Source organism: Rhinolophus hipposideros, assembly GCF_964194185.1.
Source record: "Rhinolophus hipposideros genome assembly, chromosome: 26".
In the NCBI taxonomy this organism is placed as follows: Eukaryota; Metazoa; Chordata; class Mammalia; order Chiroptera; family Rhinolophidae; genus Rhinolophus; species Rhinolophus hipposideros.
Window position 1 is genome coordinate 3,135,358 of NC_138072.1, and position 18,744 is coordinate 3,154,101.

Genomic DNA, 18,744 nt, shown 5'->3' on the forward strand with positions numbered 1-18,744 from the left:
GGAAAAAGAAAGCAGGGCTGCACAAGTATTAAAGAAAAATTAGATAAAGACTTTCAAAATTTGGCAAAAGTCATTAATCCACAGATTTGAAACGCTGAATGAAGCCCAAATAGGAAAAAAATAAAATAAAATAAATTGATACCACGACACATAATAAATAAACACTTGAGAACTAAAGACAAAGTTGAAGGTATTATCACTCTCCTATTTTCTCTCTGCAAACAGCCAGCAAAATGATGCATTAGCTACATGGGAACTCCAATGCAATGACAGCAGATTTCTCATTTAAAACCATGAAGGATAGAAGGAAGTGGGGTGGAGTTTTTCAGATGCTGAAAGCAAAGAACTGTCTGTCATGAATTCTACATTCAACAAACCATCCTTTAGCAAAGAATGGACAATAAAGACTTGCTCAGAAAAAGAACCATGCTGGTACCCCGACTTCCAGCCTCCAGAACTGTGAGACATAAATTTCTGTTGTTTATTAACACAACAATAACAACAATCTAGAAAAAATAAGAACAAAATCATCCCAAAGCAAACAAAAAGAAGGATATAGTAATGAACAGAACTCAATGAAATTGAAAACAGAAAACAATAGGAAAATCAATGAAATGAAAAGCTGGTCCTTCGAAAAAGCAATCAGTGAAATTGACAAACCTGTAAAAAATAAAAAGAGATGATACAAATCATTCATTTATCCCATACTTTATTGGTTACCAAGTCTGTGCCAAGCATGGTCTGAGGGATTGGAAAGAAAATGATGAGCCCACAGTCCCCAGTGGGGACACATGATGGTGGAAAATGCAGAGATTTTCCTGTACCAAGACCTCTTCAAGGCATTGTGCATGTATTTTCTCACTGGAAAATTCTTCCAAAATATTTAAAGAAGAATCAGCACTAATTTTAAATAACCTCTGCTGGAAATAACACTGTCCCTGTTTGCAGATCACAGAATTGTCTATGGAGAAAAATCCCATGGAATTGACAAAAACGAAACTCCTAGATGAGTTCAACAAAGTATCAGGATATAACATCAGTACACACAAATCAATCACATTTTTATATATCAGCAATTAATATATAGGAACTGAAATTAAAAATACAGTATTATTTACAATCACTCCAAAGAAAACAAAGCCACATTTTGAAGATGAAAAAAACTAAATAAATAAAGTGAAGAGCCTGTGATCCTGAATCAGCATTTGGAGGACAATCGATCATGATAACCCATTTTTGGAATTCACATGGGTGAAAAAAATCAACTATTTCATTACACCGTGAAGATTTGGGGCAGCCAGGACTTCGAAACTCATATAGTCATTCTTGGCACATCTTTAGAAATCCAGTCCAGTATACTTTTATGGAACATTCCACTGCCTCTCCTGTTGGGATTTGCAGATTCGTTGTTCAACTATATCCTTTTATCTGATGAGGCAATATTAGCAATGGCCTTGGACTTCGATAGAATCTCCTCTTTATGACCCTAAATTTAATACTAAAATAAAATTATAACCCCCCCAAACCTTGTTCCAAAAAGGATTTAAAAGTAGCTGACAAAAATACATACACTCTTCCAAGATCAAATAATTTAGAAAGAAAATTTTTAAAAAGGCAACCATAAGAAACAGAAAGAGGAAATTTAAATAATCCCAGGGGTGAGGTAAATACATAAATATGTTTCAGAAAAAGTTATATGCTATTAGAACCCAAGCTTACCTACAGATTTCTAGCAGCCTATATGACTGGAAAATATGATGTATTCCAAGATTTATTTCAGGCTCTTTATCATTTATAAAGATTTATTTGCATGCATTTTATTAAGGGAAAAAGCATGCAAGCTAGAAGTTTTTCAGGAAAAATACTGCTTATCCTGACATGGATACTGGAGAGGCCTTTCTCCTGTGTTCTCAAAAAGCGGACAGCGGAAGGAAAAACCATCTTCTAAGAGCAATCTTACAGCAAACATTACCATGAATCAAAGACCATTAAACTTCAAAACTCATACAGTGAAAAAGGGAGTACTGTCAACAGACCCTCCTTTTTTTCTTATTTCTCATTTACTTTCCTCAGAAATCCCCAATGACAACTGAAATATTTTTCTCAGGTATCACTTAATCTATTGAGAAAGAAACAAAATAGAAATCTGGATTGTAATTAGTTTTTTCTGTGCCATCTAGGCAATTGTAGGTAAATTCCTATTCAGGACCAAATATGAGTACAGTCTCCAAACTTCTGAAAGTTTTCACAATATAGAAGCAGACAGAAACACAAATAATCATTGGAAGACATAAACTGAAAATTTCCTCTGGGTTTTAGAGTAACAATCCTGTAGAAAATGAGTCATTTAAGTTTGGTATACTGGGACAATTTTAGCTCTAGGATAGTGGAGGAAGATTACTTGAAAGTAGATGATTGTTCTCAGTGTAAATATAAATAAGTACATTAACTTTTTAAAAGCAAATGTAACAAAAATCTAACATCACTATAAAAATTAGTAACATAAAAATTCCAACATTTTCTAGAAAGTTTATAAGATGAAGAATTTGAGTTGGGCCCCAACTGCCGGGGATAACTTATAAAAATCTCTCCCCCTTCATATACCTCTTCTATTCCTACTTGTAACATTTTCCTCATGATTTTAGGAATTATGGTTTGTGAAACAAGACTTTCCATACCCACAAGGGGGACCCTTTGCACCACAGCAACCGACTTTGTACAGCACAGATTTACTGCTAATACATTATTTGGTAAAATGCCTGATCTACCATAAAATGCTAGAAAGCCCTGTCCCCTTCCTGGGCCTCACCTGTGAATCCAGGTGGACAGAGGCAAATGTAGCCGGAAGCTGCGGGGATGCTGAGTGAGGAAGGCGGCCCAGCCAGGAGGCCAGGTTGTGTTTCTGAGGACAGCTCCACACACTCCCCATCAGACTGGCACGGGTCACTCATGCATTTATTGATGTCGGTCTCACACTGGGCACCTGTATATCCTGCAGGATACACGTTCAGAGGGGCTGTTGAGTCAACGCTCCTCAACCCTGGAACGGATGGCACACAGGAGGCTGGCCACCGTCCAGGCCCCACGTGACAAGAGGCTGTGCCACCCTCAGGAAGCTGGTAGGAGGAGGGTCCATGGACATAGATAGCAGGAGCAGTGGAATCACTTGTACTGATATATTGACTGACATTTTCTATAAATATGTGATTAATAGGGCTTGAATAAAATGGAACTTCAGGATAAGCTGGGGTTGACCTGAACATTTTAATTGCAGGTTAAAATGACTGACTGAGATTCAAATAGTATTCATCAACCATTTAGATTATAATCCTAGTTTAGCAAATAAACTAGAGAACTGACTATTAATAAGCAAATAATGAGAATATGATACGATTGCTCATTCTGTAATTTTAATAAAAACCTGAATAGGGTCATACGTTAAATTATAACAACATAAATTCTGGTGCTCACCAGTACAATGCATTTGTCACATACGACCCTTGGGGTCTTTCTCAAGCATCTGAAGAAGAAACTTAACAGTTGAAAAAGGAAACTAAAAGCACATGTGAGACCAAGGTCCCACAATCCTTTGTGGTGACCCTCCCACCGGGAATCCTCAGTCTCTTAAACCTAAACGTCTACTTTTTAAATACTTTGAATTCATACTTAAGGATAGATGAGTACAAATACTCACTCAACAATGGTTTCACAACCAGTTTTTATAAACTGGCATTTGTTGCGCTCCAGAGGACTTATGGAAGAAAGCTCCAGCTATTTTCAATTTTTCTTCTCAGTCTCAAGACTCACACACCGACCTGGTGAGGAAGTCATTTAGAACTTTTTAAATCCTTTTTTGCTCTCTGGTTCATGCATTATCTTATTCCCTCCGTTCTGATTTATAGTCTTGCTGGTCCAGTCCCCACCACTGAGGCCTGTGGGGATTTTGTTGGCTGTTCCCTTTAGCCGTGTGTATAAATAGACCCCTTCCGGCAAGGCTCTATTCAATAGTTTTGACAAGTTTTTCTGTAAGACTCTGTACAAAGAAACAATATGATACTGAATCAAGTCACCAGGGTCCTTACTTTAAAAAAAAAAAAACACAAATCCAATCTTATCTGGGGAACAAGAACATTTTAAATAAGCATTTAAGGTGACTGACACATCTTGTAATTAATTACTTTGGAAATGAGGACCCTATGCAATTATCACAGTGGGTACTTGCCATGTGTTTAATGGCAGTGGTCTCATGATCGAAAGCAATGCTGTTTTCTTAGACATAGAATAGCTCGCAGCCTCAAAGCTTCTCTTTATGTACAACAGTGAGCAGAGGGTACAAAGACATTCTGAATTTTCTGTCTAGGCCAAATCACCATCCATCCAGGCCCCCAAGAAAGAAAGTCAGAAGCAGAAGTGTACTAAATCTGTGCCCCTATTTTTATGCCCATGACATGTCCGTGTCCTAAATGAGTCTCGTGGCTGCCCATTCCCTGAGCAGCACCCTGGCTACGCTCGTCTTCATTCTGGCAAATAGACTTCTCTCTTGTTCAAACTAGTGAGAACCCTTTCTCTCGATTCCTGCCTGTAGGTTTATTCCTCTCAATCATCTTCCTCTAAAGCGCCCGAGAGTTCTTTTTCAATGAACAAGTCCAACGTGTCACCTCCCTGTCCCATAGTTGGCAGGGCAGACAAGCAGCATTGTGAGCTGGCTTCTGTCTTATCTGCTCCCAGCCCCATCTCTCTGCCGCCAGCCCTGCAGAGCCCAGCACATTTGAACAATCTCTCAGAGTTCCACGACTGCATGTTCTTTCCCGCGTGTGCTTGCTGCCTTTTCTCCCTTCTTCTTTTCCTTCCTCTCTTCTTTCCTTGAATAAATGATAGGCTACTACCATGTGTCCCTGAAAATAAAACCGGGTCTTATATTAGTTTTTGCACCAAAAGACGCATTAGGGCTTATGTTCAGGGGATGTCATCCTGAAAAATCACACTAGGGCTTATTTTCCAGTTAGGTCTTATTTTCTGGTAAACGTGGTATGTATTAGCCACAGGGTCTAGTCTCCAAATAGGAGCTTTATATCTATTACTGGATTTAGCTTCAAAGCAACACTATGAGGTGGACGTATTATCATCACCTGTGCTTTATGGATGAGGAAACTGAGGCTCAGAGTAGTTAAATAACTTGTCCAAAGTCACACAGCTTCTGAGTGTGTTTCTGGGATAGGCTTAGTAATCGTTCCAGTTTTCCAAAATGGCGCCTCCTCTGTCAAATCATCTCTGTACTTCTTCTCTCATTTCCTTCTATAGAATTTATTACAGCTTTTTATTGTGCTAGATGCATTTCCCCCCGCTTTCTCCCTACTACAACTTAAGCTCCTTGGATGAAGGGGCCGTGTCTTTTTGGTCCCCAGATCCCTGGTATATACTAGCTTGGACTGGAATCCATGTGACTTGCACGCCTGAATCCATGAATGAATGGAACACATCCTGGTTTGTCTTTTTTTCGGCAGGTCTTTTTAACCGCCCGACTCCAGCACAAACCACCTCTCCTGTAATTCCCCCTCTTGCTGTAGAACGTACTATGTAGCAGTAGGGGCCTGTTTTGAGGACCTAAGATATGCCAGGCTCTATTTTTGTAATTTTACTCCCACAACAATACTACAGCAAGGAGTTTTTATATCCCTCACTTGCAGATGAAGAACTTAAGAATTAAGAGGTGACTCACTCTAATTAGAGGCTGTCCTGTCCAGAGTGTTGGTTGAATGTTGAGTGTTGGTTGGTGACACGGATGTGGAATGACACGCTTGGAAAATTTTTCAGTATTTAAGCCAATGACCAAAGGATCACAGATATGCCCCATTAATTATCTGAAGTGGGAAGACACGTAACGTACACGGATTTCTGAGCCGCAGAAGAAACTGCCACTTCTTTGTTCATATCTGTTTGCTTTTTTTACCTACAAAAAATTTTTAACCAAAGTATGTTAAATATCCCTTGAACAACGAGATAGTGGATTGATCCTGGTCTCCAGGTTTCCTCCTTGACCACAGGATTCTCCTTTCTTTAGACAATAAAATGAATGAGGAGATGGAGATGGTGATCAGTAAGCTTATAACAACTCGGTATTAAATAATCACAAGTTTTTATCATTTTTTTCCAGTGGACCAAGAAAGGAGAGGTGAAATGCTCTTTCATTTCTGTCACTGCAATCCCAGTGAGAATTAGGTTAAAATTAGGTCAAGCAGGTTGTTTGCCAAAATTCACATCAATATTAAGGGATGGCCTGATGACTCCAAATGTGACAGACTGTTTTCTGTTGATTCTGGTGTCACTGCTACAGTCAGGTTGAATTACCCTTTATATGTAATTTTTAGTTATGGCTTATGAATGTTTAACTTGTATTCTCCTTTACATTATAGATGCTTAGGGGAATATTCCTATTTCTGGAATATCATTCTCCATCCTCTATGAGACCATCATAATCATGTTGACCGACTTCATGAATTATAATACGTGCTCCTAGGATTTCAATATTGTTTCAGGGGTTTTGATGTAGTCTAGGTGTCAAAGAAAACATCTTAGATGAAAAGAAGCTTCTTCTAGTGAATTGTTCTCCATGAAGATCATGCTGAAATTGATTCTTCCATTGATTTCTTTTCCCTGTTTCTTTTAGAAGGTTCTGATGCTTGGGTAGCTTGGAAACCTACTTTAGACAATGCATAGTGTAGCAGCAGGTATAGGTGAGCCCTGAACAATACAATTAAATTACACAGTGATAACTAGAAGAATGAGTTGGTTTCAGACCTTTAACAATAAGAATTTTTAGTTTCAATTTGCTGTAAGTGATTTGTTCCTATTCTAAGCCAAAAAAAATTTTTTTTTAAAATGGTGGACGACATTTTGTCACTTCCCAGGCCAGTGACAAGTGTAACTGTCAGCACTGTCCTCACATGTAGCATTGTTGTGACAGGGTTTTGACCAACATAGAGGCAACAAGGTTTCACTGTGTGTCCCTGTAAATCCACTCCCTGTGCAGTTACAGCTGTATCTGGAGAGTAAAATGAAATGATCACATCAACTCCTGGTTGTATTGAGAGCAAATACCTTTATTCTGTCTCTTCACCGGTCCATCAACCTGAGGCCTGTGGAATGTTTTTACTATTTATCTCAAAAAATGCTGGGAAATTATCTTTATAAGCCTGAAATCATTTATGTGTTTCCACATGAATACCTGTTGGTATTTTTCAATACACGTTTGGTATTTTAATTTTTCCTGCAGAATTATTTGGAAATCATGATTGTTTACTTTAGTTTCCTCATCCATAAATTGAAAAGATGTCATAGGGTTATCATGGTAATTGAATGTGTATAGCAAGAATAGACATAGGACATCAAGCATCAGAAATACTGAATAAATTACTAAATAATAATAAACAGAGTTGTTAATATTTGTGAAGGCAGTGGAGAATGACTTATACCATCGTGTCATTCTTTTATATGGAGAGCCCATTAGTAAGGTCCCTTATGAAAAATGAAACAATAAATTATGAAAAAGCAGGAAAAGCCCCATTCTATGAATGATGACTTATGTTCTCTTACTTTAAATTCATTTAATAACACTGTTTATATAAAATTCCTAAAGGATTTATTTTTCATTGCTTGATTTCTATGCTTGTTAAATAAATACAACCTTATAATCACATGTAGAATAACCTCCAGCTTTACTTTTGCACCTACCCTATCAACAACAGGCTTATTTCATGGAATTGAAAAGCTCGCAATTTTCTATAATGTTAGCAGTTCCAAACAACAGTGACTTGGAAAATCCTCATTCTTTGGACTGATGACCAACGAAGAGTGCATTTTTGAGTAAAATATGAATGTTACAAATTTTTGTCAAAATATAATGCAATCTGAAAGTTTGAAGTTAAGGAAGTGAGATCTCCAAACTCACCTGCAATACTAGTTCTGGCCAATGAGTTCTAAGCCAGTCACCCAAACACAGGTGAAAACGTACCTGTTGCCTCCATCCCTGCACAGTCCCCCGTGGAGGCATGGCTCACTGGTATACCCATCAATGTTGACTTCGCAGTGCTCCCCTACGAACCCAGGGTTGCAGTCACAGAAATACACCCTCGGAGCATCCTGACACGTTGCACCATTTAGGCAGGGCTGGGACCAGCATTCATCAACTTCCAACTCACAGTTTATACCTTTTCAAAAAGTCAACACAGACGAAAAGTTTTAGCAAAATGTTAACATTTTAACTACTTGGCAATGCTTTGTTTGCCAAAGCTCTTGTCAAGTGTTATGTTACCCAAAATAATTTTCCTCCTTAATTGTAATGATAGTAACTTTTTGGCATGGGTGTGAGGGGTGGCACAGAGCGGCTGTGACAAACAGCCACTGCATACAACAGCTTGGAGCTTTTAAGTCCGTGGAAACAAGTCATTTTTAAAACAAAGTTATTGGTAACTGTACTTTGGTTGGAAGCCTAAAAGGGGCTGGTCAGTGTTGTTCAATTATTTTTAAGCAGTTTAGTTATGCGTCGTATAGAGCAGTGGGCAAAAAAAAAAAAAAAAAAAAAAAAAAAAAAAGCTCGGACTACAAAGCAAATGGCGTGGTTGGGATCTTGGCCTTTTATTAACTGTATGACTTTGGGTGAGTTCCTTAACCTTTCCATATCTCTGTTCCAATAGATGCAATAACCTCCTAGGGTTATTACTATAAATACAATCTGTACTAAAGTGCTTATCACAGTACCTGGTCCATACAAAGTATTTGCTAAAGAACAAAAACAATACTTGTTCTTTCTACAAACATTTCTTGTACAGATATGATGTGCACTTATTTCCCTAAGCTCTAAAAGGTTTTACATAGGCATTTGTAAGTCCAAATCTTCTGTAGTGTTGTAAAATACTACTTCAGTTTGTGACTTAAATTTAATGTAATTAGTGGTATTATTAGAAGCTTCTTTAAGATATTGTTACATTTTAAAATTCTATACCTACCCCCCAAAAAATAGTAGATGAAGATTATTTATTGAGCAAAATAAGTTTAAGATTTGTAAAAGCATTCATACTGAGATAACAAACTACCCTGCTGAATCTGTCAAAATATTATCTGATACACCATAATCAGAGTCGCATACAGTTTGTAAAAGACACAAAAGAGGGAATATCTACATTTAACCATCTTTATATCTGTGCCTATAACCCAGAATAATAAATTATGTATTAAAATGATATTGAGGGCTTTCCATCAGTTGTTAGTAGTTTGATTGATTTTGCCCCATTTCCTGATAGAAAATGCGGTAGGATAGTGTAACTTCACCTGCCATTTACGACTGTGACCAGATGCTACAAAGACCTCAGTTAAAAGGGATGTCAGCATATGAAATTTGATTGTTCTTTGAGAAGGAAAAGAAGAATTAAAAATTAAGTTTTATATCAGTGAAAATGGTATGTTGTAGAAGAGTATTTGCTCCCAGTACACGGCTTGCCCTCTGAGGCCTGGCTATTTCTAACCCTGTCTGTGAAGAATTTCCATCAGTGACATCATGGGAAAGAGCCCTGAAATGGCTGGCGGAAGACCTGCTTGCTCATTCTAGTTCTCTCTCTGAAAGGGCTTTTCAGTATTGTTTTAACATCTTTATTTCGGCCATGTGAAATAATACAATAATAGATTCCTCTTTCACTTTTCCAGGAAGGATCGAAAAACAGAAATGATAAATACTTTTTAAAAATTTTATACAATTATTTTTTAACATATATAGCAACTAAAACTATAACCTGTTAGGACTCAGTACTTGTGAGGTACAAAATTACCTCCCCTAAAAGGTTACTGGTCAATCATGACTTTAAGGAGAGTGATCTATGCTCACCCAGGAATGTTTGGTCAACATGGATTTCCATAGTGCTCTCTGGGTAGTTCCTATAGTGCTGTCTGAACGGAGCCACTGGCACTTATTAAACACCTACCATATGCAGGGCCAGAGGGAGGTAATTTCATATGCCTTCTTCTGTTTCATCCTAGTACATGTAAGGTACACTGACTTGCCTGTGCACATGAAAACGTTTCTGCAATTCCAGTGTTCTCCTGTCCACCTTGTCAACCCACTTTTCCATGGTGCCTTTACCTATATGACATTGGATTATGTCCTTTGGTATTTTAGTCATCTATATTTGCTGTAAAGTGTTAACATAGAAAGCCAAATCAGTGGTTTCAAACAGTAACACTTTTCTAAATTTTATTTTTTAATTTAAATAAAATCCACACTCGGAGGTATATACCCAGATTGCTTCCTAATGCTTAAGACAGACGTTATAAACCATTATTTAAGTACTGAAGCTCCATTTATATGTTTAACTATTTTGGCTTCAAAGTGATCTTGATATATGGCATAAGCCCAGATACAATTTCAAGCAACGATTATTTTGCGGAGATTTATTTATATTACTCTTAATATTATTTAACATCATTCTTATGGTAGCTCTTTGCTACTGATATAGACAAAAATGATTTGGTCTGTGTGGGCATGATGCCAAACTAGCTGAGTGAAAAGTGATAAGTACAGTCAGTCATCCAGATGTTTTTGTATTTCCAGATGCTTGGCTTCATAGATAAAACATCTGGGTAACTGACTACAACTTTCATATTTTATTTGGATGCTTATCGCTACTTGCTTATAGCCATTAAATATATACAATTAATTGACTTTCAAAAAGTACCAGAACTGTGTGGTGCATTCTGTGTGGAAACATTCATTTTATGACTAGTGTTATTAAGCATGGCTCTATGTCCTGATAACTATATGTAGCTATAAACAGCAACAGTAAACTGAAAGCTGTTACAGTGAACAGCTTCTGTGGCTGATTCTGTAAGACATAGAAACATCTTAACTGTAAAATTCTGTCACAAACATTCATCCAGGGACTAAACTAATATTAAAATACATATAAAGTTTCATTCAGACTAACCCATTTCAGAGTGTGCGAGATGCTATGTTTGAAAAGCACGCTACTTTTATTTGCTATTTTCAAGAGATTAAACAAGAAGTGACCTCTTTCTTAATAAAATCAGGACTTACCTCATGTGCCGTGCTCCATCATCCCGGCTGTCATTGCTCTGTTCACACCAGCACTAGAACCCACCAGCATGTACCCAACCAATCTATGGATACATACCTTCCCAGCAGGCTGCAAGGTTGGGCTTTGGGCAGTAGAGGTCACACTTGAGCTGGGATGAAGGGCATCTCCCCTGATGAGGAGCCGTGAATGGCCCTGACCTGGAAATCTGGGTTCCAGAGAACCCACTGCCTCCAGACTGAATCTGAGTTTTAAATAATGTAGGGCTCCATGTGGAGCAACAACGGTGGTGACAGTACACAAACCTTTAAGCTCAGTGGATTTGTAGTGGTTTAGAAAGCGTTCTATCGCGTGATTAATTTTCCTAAGCAATTGGATGGGCGATAAAACGTCACCTCTTCTGTTACATTAAACAAACAGAAAGTGAATTACATCATCTGGGATTCAAATCTAATCACACTTTCCAGAATAATCTCGGGGACAAAGACAAGTGTATCTTCCGACCTTGTGGAGGCACATAGCCTCATTTCTGCAAGGATCCGAGACACATTTACCCTCTTCCAAGTCACAGGGCCTGGCTTGATATCCAGGGACACAGAAGCAGCCATTGTGTCCATCCTGGCACACTGCTCCCTTGTGGCAAGGGCCTGAAGCACACTCGTCGAGGTCCAGCTCACAGACTCTTCCAGCATATCGAGCAGGGCAAATGCACACAGGGTGCACAGGATCCTTGGGACAAGTCCCCCAGTGTTGGCAGGAGCCACAGGAGCTGCTGGCAGTTTCACAGGTCGTCCTGTGATACCCAGGGGGAAATTGGCACAGAAAGCTCCTTTCTTCTGGGGTGTTCACACAAGTGGCATTTCCTTGGCAGGGGTTGGGGAATCAAGGATCTGTCATGTGCTCACAGTCTTTGTCCAAATTCATGGCTGTGTTTAAACAACGGCAATTGTTGTCTTTTGCAAAACCATGGCATGGTGAATTGTGTGGGCAAGATTTGGAGAGGGACCTGGAATCATTTTTATTGCAAAGGGAATCTACAAGGGAATAAAAAATTTCGGTAACGCTTATAAATAAATGATTGAGGATAAAATTACAGAACTCATCTTTTCCCACTCCTCGTGCGATGCCAAACAAACTCATTAGTGGGACACATATGTAGCTGTGTGTGTTCTAACAATGAGTTTTGTCATTAATGATGATTTTTACAAATATCTTCTGCGGAATCTTTATGGCAGTCAACACTTTCCCTCCAGCACTTGTGCACAGAAAGTTTACATGTTATCAGGAGGGTTGATTTGAGAGCAAACCTTTTCTGTTCCCTGTGGGAAAACTTGGCTAATAATCATCCTTTTACTTGAGATGTTTTTCAGATGATGGCTATCCTCTCACATCTTCAAATGCATGACTGGCTTCTAATTGTTCATGTCACTTCCTCATAAAAGCTTTCTCTGAATGCCTTTCCTACACTCTTACTGTTTTATTTTCTATGACACATGTATTTCAAACGTCCTCATTGCTTTGTGTATATGTCTGTTTGTTTGTTTCCCATTTTGTTCATTAGAATGTGAGCTCCATGCAGGAAGGGAAGAGACCTTGTCTCTCGGTATTTCCTGGATCTGTAACGTCACGTGTCTCATAGCAGTTGTTTGATACGTACTTATTGGAAAGCAGGGGGACAATGTCACAACAAAAACAGGGACCATGCCAGGCAATCACAGGGCCAGGGAAAGCGTGCCAGGAAGAGCGTCATTGAAGGAAAGGTACTTGAGGTAGGGTTTTAAATGAATGCAAGTGAAGGAAGGGTGTTATTTGAAGAAAGAACAAAAGCTTGAGAGGTATTGGCATTCTGTCACTAATAAAATCACTGTAGATCGATTTGTAATCTGATCACACACACCCCATCACTTTGTTTCCATGTATACTTGGAGTTGTTTTCAGTACTAGTTTTGGACAAGGTCAACTAGCAAGCACAAGCACACCCTTTCACTAGGTCCTCTCTGGGGTGGCTGGCGTCATTGGCACCATTTCCACTAGGGGCTGCCTGGGTTCCTGGGCATGTTGGAGGGCGGGAGGCTAACAGGCCCTACTGGAAATACAGCCCGTGCCCTCGGCCTATTAACTGATGCATCACCTGTCTACTAAACACACAAAGGCAATTGCTTGTCTGAAAGAAAATTATATTTTTCAAACATAAAGGAACTACAATGTACGACCTTATTAAAAACAACGAATTAAATAAAAGCAGACGGAAGTAAGGGTTATGATTATTCCAGTTAAAATGAAAACTATCTGCATGTATTATCATATTGTTCCTATACAACGTGTGTACACTCAGTGGACAATAAAATGATTTTCATAGTGGTAATACCTTTAGAACAAGACTTAAGTGGACACACACGCAAAGACTTCTAAGACTATTTGAAATTATAATTGGAATTTAGCTCCCAGGGAAGTGGCCATAGAGAATTTCATTTCCAGGTTTAATAGGAGAGTTAGACACAGGGTGAGAAACTACTGGACGGGAAATGGAACTGACATTTTCAGACCAATTTATATCGGCTGCCAAATTGTTTCCTTGCAGTAAAGTTTGCCATCTACTGGATATTGTAAGAAGTTCTAGAACACTGGGTTTCGGATTTTCTTTTTTTTTTTCTTTTATTAAGTGCAGCAGAAATCCTTCAAAGAAAATGTCACGAGTAATCCCAGTACACAAAATTGGAATGTGGACCAGCTCAGCTTGAGGAAGGGAGGGGCCCATGCAGTCCAGTCACTCGGCTTCCTGCCCTTTCTGGGGACATCTCCAAGGAGCCCTAGGGGTTGACAGTAGCAATTTGAAAACCTCTGTTCAAGAGAAAATGAAGTATTTTGTATAGTTACTGTAAGGAATTCTTTTGTATTTGCTATTTTGGTATTGTTAGTGCTAAAAATATATGTATACATTTTTAATATAAATATACATATAAATAAATTAGAGAGAGAGAGAGAGAGAGACGCAAAAATTATTTTGACCAGTTTTAAAGATGAGTGCCTGTGTTAAATGTTATTTAGTGTGTGTGTGCGCGTGTGTGTGTGTGTGTGTGTGTGTGTGTGTGTGTGTGTTTTCTAATAATTCCAGTTACTCGGAAAAAAGCCATATTGATAATGTACTCATTTATAAGGGGAGGATATTTATTCAGAGCAATGAAACATGACAAGGTGATTTCAGGGAAGAGCATTTTCGGGGAACAGAGTTTCTCAATGACTATTATAAATAGTATTTCTTCCTCTGTCCTTGATGGTTTCAATGCACTAATCTATAAAATAGGTAGGTAATTCTCTGATTTAAAAATCATCCATGAAGGAAACGTCTGAAAATTTTGTCAAATGGTTTTCTATTGTCGATATCAATCAATATTTTGGTCAATGTTTGCGTAAGTCAACCATGGGAATTTTGCCAGAAAGAGAAGGATAGTGCAGTGGAAAGGAGCAAAGTCCTTGAGGTACTGCCACTCACAGCCTCAGTTTCCCCAGCTGCAGAAAAGGAGAGAACAGTAGAAAGAACTTCTTAGGGTTTTTTTTTGAGAATTCAGCCACTAGATTTAAATGCGTGGCAGACGTATGGTAAGTGCTGAGTAAATGTTAGCTCTTACTGTTGTAAGATGCTTCAAGTTTGGGGTTCCTAATAGAGAATTTACTGAATTGGCACAAAATACAGCAATAACAGTAATAACCAAAACAGGCACAGTTCACTTCACACATTTTCACGGCAGGAATTTTATTTTAGGAAACAAAACACAAACCCATGTCCACCCTGACGTAAGATGCTTGGATGGATTAATTCAACATGCCAAGGGCATTTTCCCCAGAAAGTACCCAGACTTGCTCAGAATCAAACTAAGATAAACGGGGATTAGACTCAGAAAAGATCTGTTCTCTGGGGTTTGTTTTTCACAAGAAAATTGTTAACATCTCACTGTGTAGTTTGAGAGCTGTGTAAACTTTTGGGTCGGAGGGAAATACCTTGTGAAGTGAGAGCTGGGACAAAGGCTCACCTGTTCGGAGGACCTGATGTTTCTGTCTCCACACAGCACCTCTGAAGGCAACAAAGGATAAGGATGTGTGTCCGGGGTACTAATTGTCACAAGCACGGCCCTGGCCTCCAAGAGTTCCTTGTGGGTTAAACTTGCATATGTGTATGTACACGCGAATCAATAGCCATTGACCCTTGTTTAATTTTCTATTTTCTATTTACCTCTCATCCCAACTATTTTTTGTCTTTCCCTGGAAGGCACTGCCTCATTCTCAACCGATAACTCTGACCAGCTCCACCTCTGGTCCTCGTTTTCACCGAGACTGACTTTAAGCATCAAGTGTAGCCTTTCTTAGAAGAAAAGGGAGGGGGGTGGATGGGACAGACGTACTGCTCATGTCTGGGTTAAAGCAGTCATTGGTAATAGGCCCCATATTCGGCTAGATCAAACTCTCCCCAGTGGCCTCCCCCAGGTCAGATAAAGCTGGTTGGTCTCATTGCTCTGAGGCATGGACTCAACTGTGTTTTCCTCAGATGGTTGGACGTGGGTAGGGACCTGGGGAACTGCTGGCTTGAGTGGAGAAGAGGGAATGCTCGCTGTGGTGTGGAGTGATTTTTAAAATGTGCAAAGGCACAGTCGCTTCTATCTTAATTCTATCTTTCGTATTTATTTAACCCAATTTTGCCTAAAGAAAAGTGGGAGAGGAACAGCGGCATGGCAGATGTAAACTGTGATATCCCCAGCCACACCTACGGAAATGGTTGCTGATATTCTTTCCTATAAAAAGATCTTTTTCCTACAGATGAGTTAAAAAATAAGCATTTGCCAATGAGTCACTTTGTTAATCTTTTTATTTGCACTTTTGTTTTGCTTACATTCAAACAAACTCTAGTGTCTTTACATAGACTTTTTTGTTTATATCCTTGTTGTTTTTAAAATTTAACATACTATAGGATTTTTATATTTCATTAAATTACATCTCAAAAGCCATTGCTGGTTTCTATAAATTAAAACAGCCATTGCCTTAATAAAGAAGACTAATTCAGCTCTCAAAGAAAAATAGACTCTTTATTCAAGATGTGCCGTCTCCTCAGCTCCATTCAGAAATGCGGCAGATTGGATGGCCCTGTTCATATTGGTCAACCACCTAACAATTTCAGTCGTAGTTTGGATTGTTGAGCAGCCACTATTTGGGACCTTCCTGGTTTCAAATCAGATCCATAATGAGCTGCTGTTAGAATCAAATAGAAGGTATAAAGTTTGTTGTAGGAGATAGAGTAGAAATGTCCAGATCTAAGAGTTTCCATTTGTAAGGGGTAAGTGGCTGGTTGACTTGTCTTTAGCCTGACTTTCTGCCGAGAATGAAACTTAATTCCAGGGGGACCAGCGGGGGGAGGAACGTGTGCCGGCTGGCATATCTGTATGCAGGACTCAGTCAAAATGGTTTGCATGTGGTGGTGGTGGTGGTGGGAAGGGGGGTCACTGGAGATTTGTTGAATAATGAATGAGTGAGCAAGGAAACCTGAATTCTCATTTAAGCCTAGCTGTGAAGTTCTTCCTTTCACCTCTTTTGATAAAATCAAGCGAATCAGAGCAAATAATCAGGTCAGTCACTTACTTTGATGTCCTGTGTGACAGGATCTTTAGGGAGCAGTTAAAATGAGAAGGAGATGGGCTCTTTTAGACCATTCTTTTCTTCTGCATTCCCAGGGCCTCTAAAAAACTAGGCACTCACTGTCTTATGTATAGTTACTTCTACATACGTGGTCTTAAATACTAAGGTGAGGCCAGTTTCATGTAATGGCAAGAGTAGAGTTTTATGGAAAAACAGTGGTTTAGATTCTAGCTCTGCTATGTGCCATCTCTGAGATTTTAGAAAAATCAGTGTCACTGAACACTGGCGTTCTCGTGAATAAAGGCGATAATCCGTAGCCATATGCATCGCACTTAAGGCCAGGGACTTCCCAGCCTGGGTTCAAATCTGGGTTCCGCCACTTACTGAGTTTTATGCAGACACTTCACACCTCTATACCTCAGTTTCCATTTCTGTAAATATGATACCTACTCATAGGTTTATTGTGGACATTAAGTTAACGTACATAAAATCCATGACAGAGCTTGGCAGAGAGTGAACATTACAGGTCGTTATTCTTGCTGTTGTCATCTCGTGATTATCATGGGGGTAAAAAACATGACATGCATAAAGTGCCTTGCAAAAATCTAGAATAAAGTCCTTAGTTAGCCAATAATATTTAGCTTTCCTTTCAGTGCAGTGTCCATAGCATGTATGTCTTGGTAGTTGTGTATTGACTAGCAAAGTGCCGTGTACACAGTGGTGCTTGGTACATGTATGTTTAATCAATGAATGAATCCAGGGAAAATTTCTATCTATTGGAGAGAGACTTCACGTTTGGGGAGTCCTGGGAAGCACAAGTTTATGGTCAGCACACGTTGTCTGAGGAGATTGTGGCCCAAGTTCCTTGGTGCCACCAGCCTGTCACCATCCCTGTTCTACTCTAACCTCCTCTGCGGAGGGTCCACGGCCTCGCTGAGAAACGTTCCATAAACGTAGTATTTTCAATCCCTTGTATATGATGGGCATTTTGTGGGATGCTTTTATCTACAGTCATCATCATTATCACAGATGAAATCAGGGCCTGTTCCTCCAAAGATTTCTTTGGCTCTCAAAGCCTCCCCCCCAAGAAAAAGCACCTCTGGGTCCTCGGGTATGCAACCCGCACACCTAAGCACAGGGTCCAGATTGGATCCGGTCTCCGTCACGACGGTTAGGGGGATGACCAGGTGCATGCCCCTGGCTGCAATCACACCCACTCACCTCACAGAAGATGCCCCTTTGTCATCCTTAGAACATGACAAAATGATGCAAACGGTGAAGGTCATTTCAACTAAATGTCATCATTGCACATTTTAATGAGGGTCTAATTACATTCCTTTGACAGTACATTCATTTAAAGTACTCAGGCATGGATCTCTGGCCTTATTATAATCTGCATATACGCAAATGATGACAGCCTTTTAAAAGACCCCTTTTACTTAAGGAATAGACTTACATTTGACCAGCTCCTTTGCCTCTAGCAAATTGAAATCCCCACAGGAATGCTAAAAACATTTTAAAAGAAAAGTAAGTTTTCTCCCCACTCCATAAAAGCACCAGTATTTTAAGTGATCAATGATCAACAGATATAATTTCAAGAAATGTAGCTACACAGCATTTTTGTTCTAAAAAGGGGCCTGAGAGTTTTCATATTTTCTAGAATTATTAAAATGTGAAGTATATTATACACAATTAATGTTAAGTAAGTATATACAATTAAGGTTAAAGAAAATAAATTAAGCAAAATTGATGAAATAATTAAAAACAGCCCTTAAAAACTTTAGCCCATTACACTGTACACCAAAATAGTATGGACAATATAAGAATGAAAAAAAATCGAATAATTTAATTTTTCAATTTTATTATTGATGTTATAAAAATGCCTCCAATTTATTGGTTCCTGGGGATATGTGCATAACCCTTAGTGTCTTGTTTAACCCTGTAGAAAAATTATGGGGTTGGGGGTACTATTATATCCATTTTAAAAGTAAGGAGTTCAGGTTCAGGAATGTTAAATAACTTCCCCCAATTTTATGCA

General features: G+C 38.9%; 1 protein-coding gene across 1 annotated transcript in view; it reads right to left on the bottom strand.

Moving 5' to 3' along the window:
* Positions 1–18,744, bottom strand: part of CRB1 (crumbs cell polarity complex component 1) — a gene marked incomplete at both ends in the record, with an annotated part of 66,123 nt that overhangs the window by 37,384 nt on the left and 9,995 nt on the right. Inside the window, 5 exon segments of the mRNA XM_081039177.1 lie at positions 2,810–2,992; positions 6,906–7,042; positions 8,012–8,207; positions 11,540–11,963; positions 11,967–12,115. Of these exon segments, the coding sequence (XP_080895303.1) occupies positions 2,810–2,992; positions 6,906–7,042; positions 8,012–8,207; positions 11,540–11,963; positions 11,967–12,115 (1,089 nt within the window).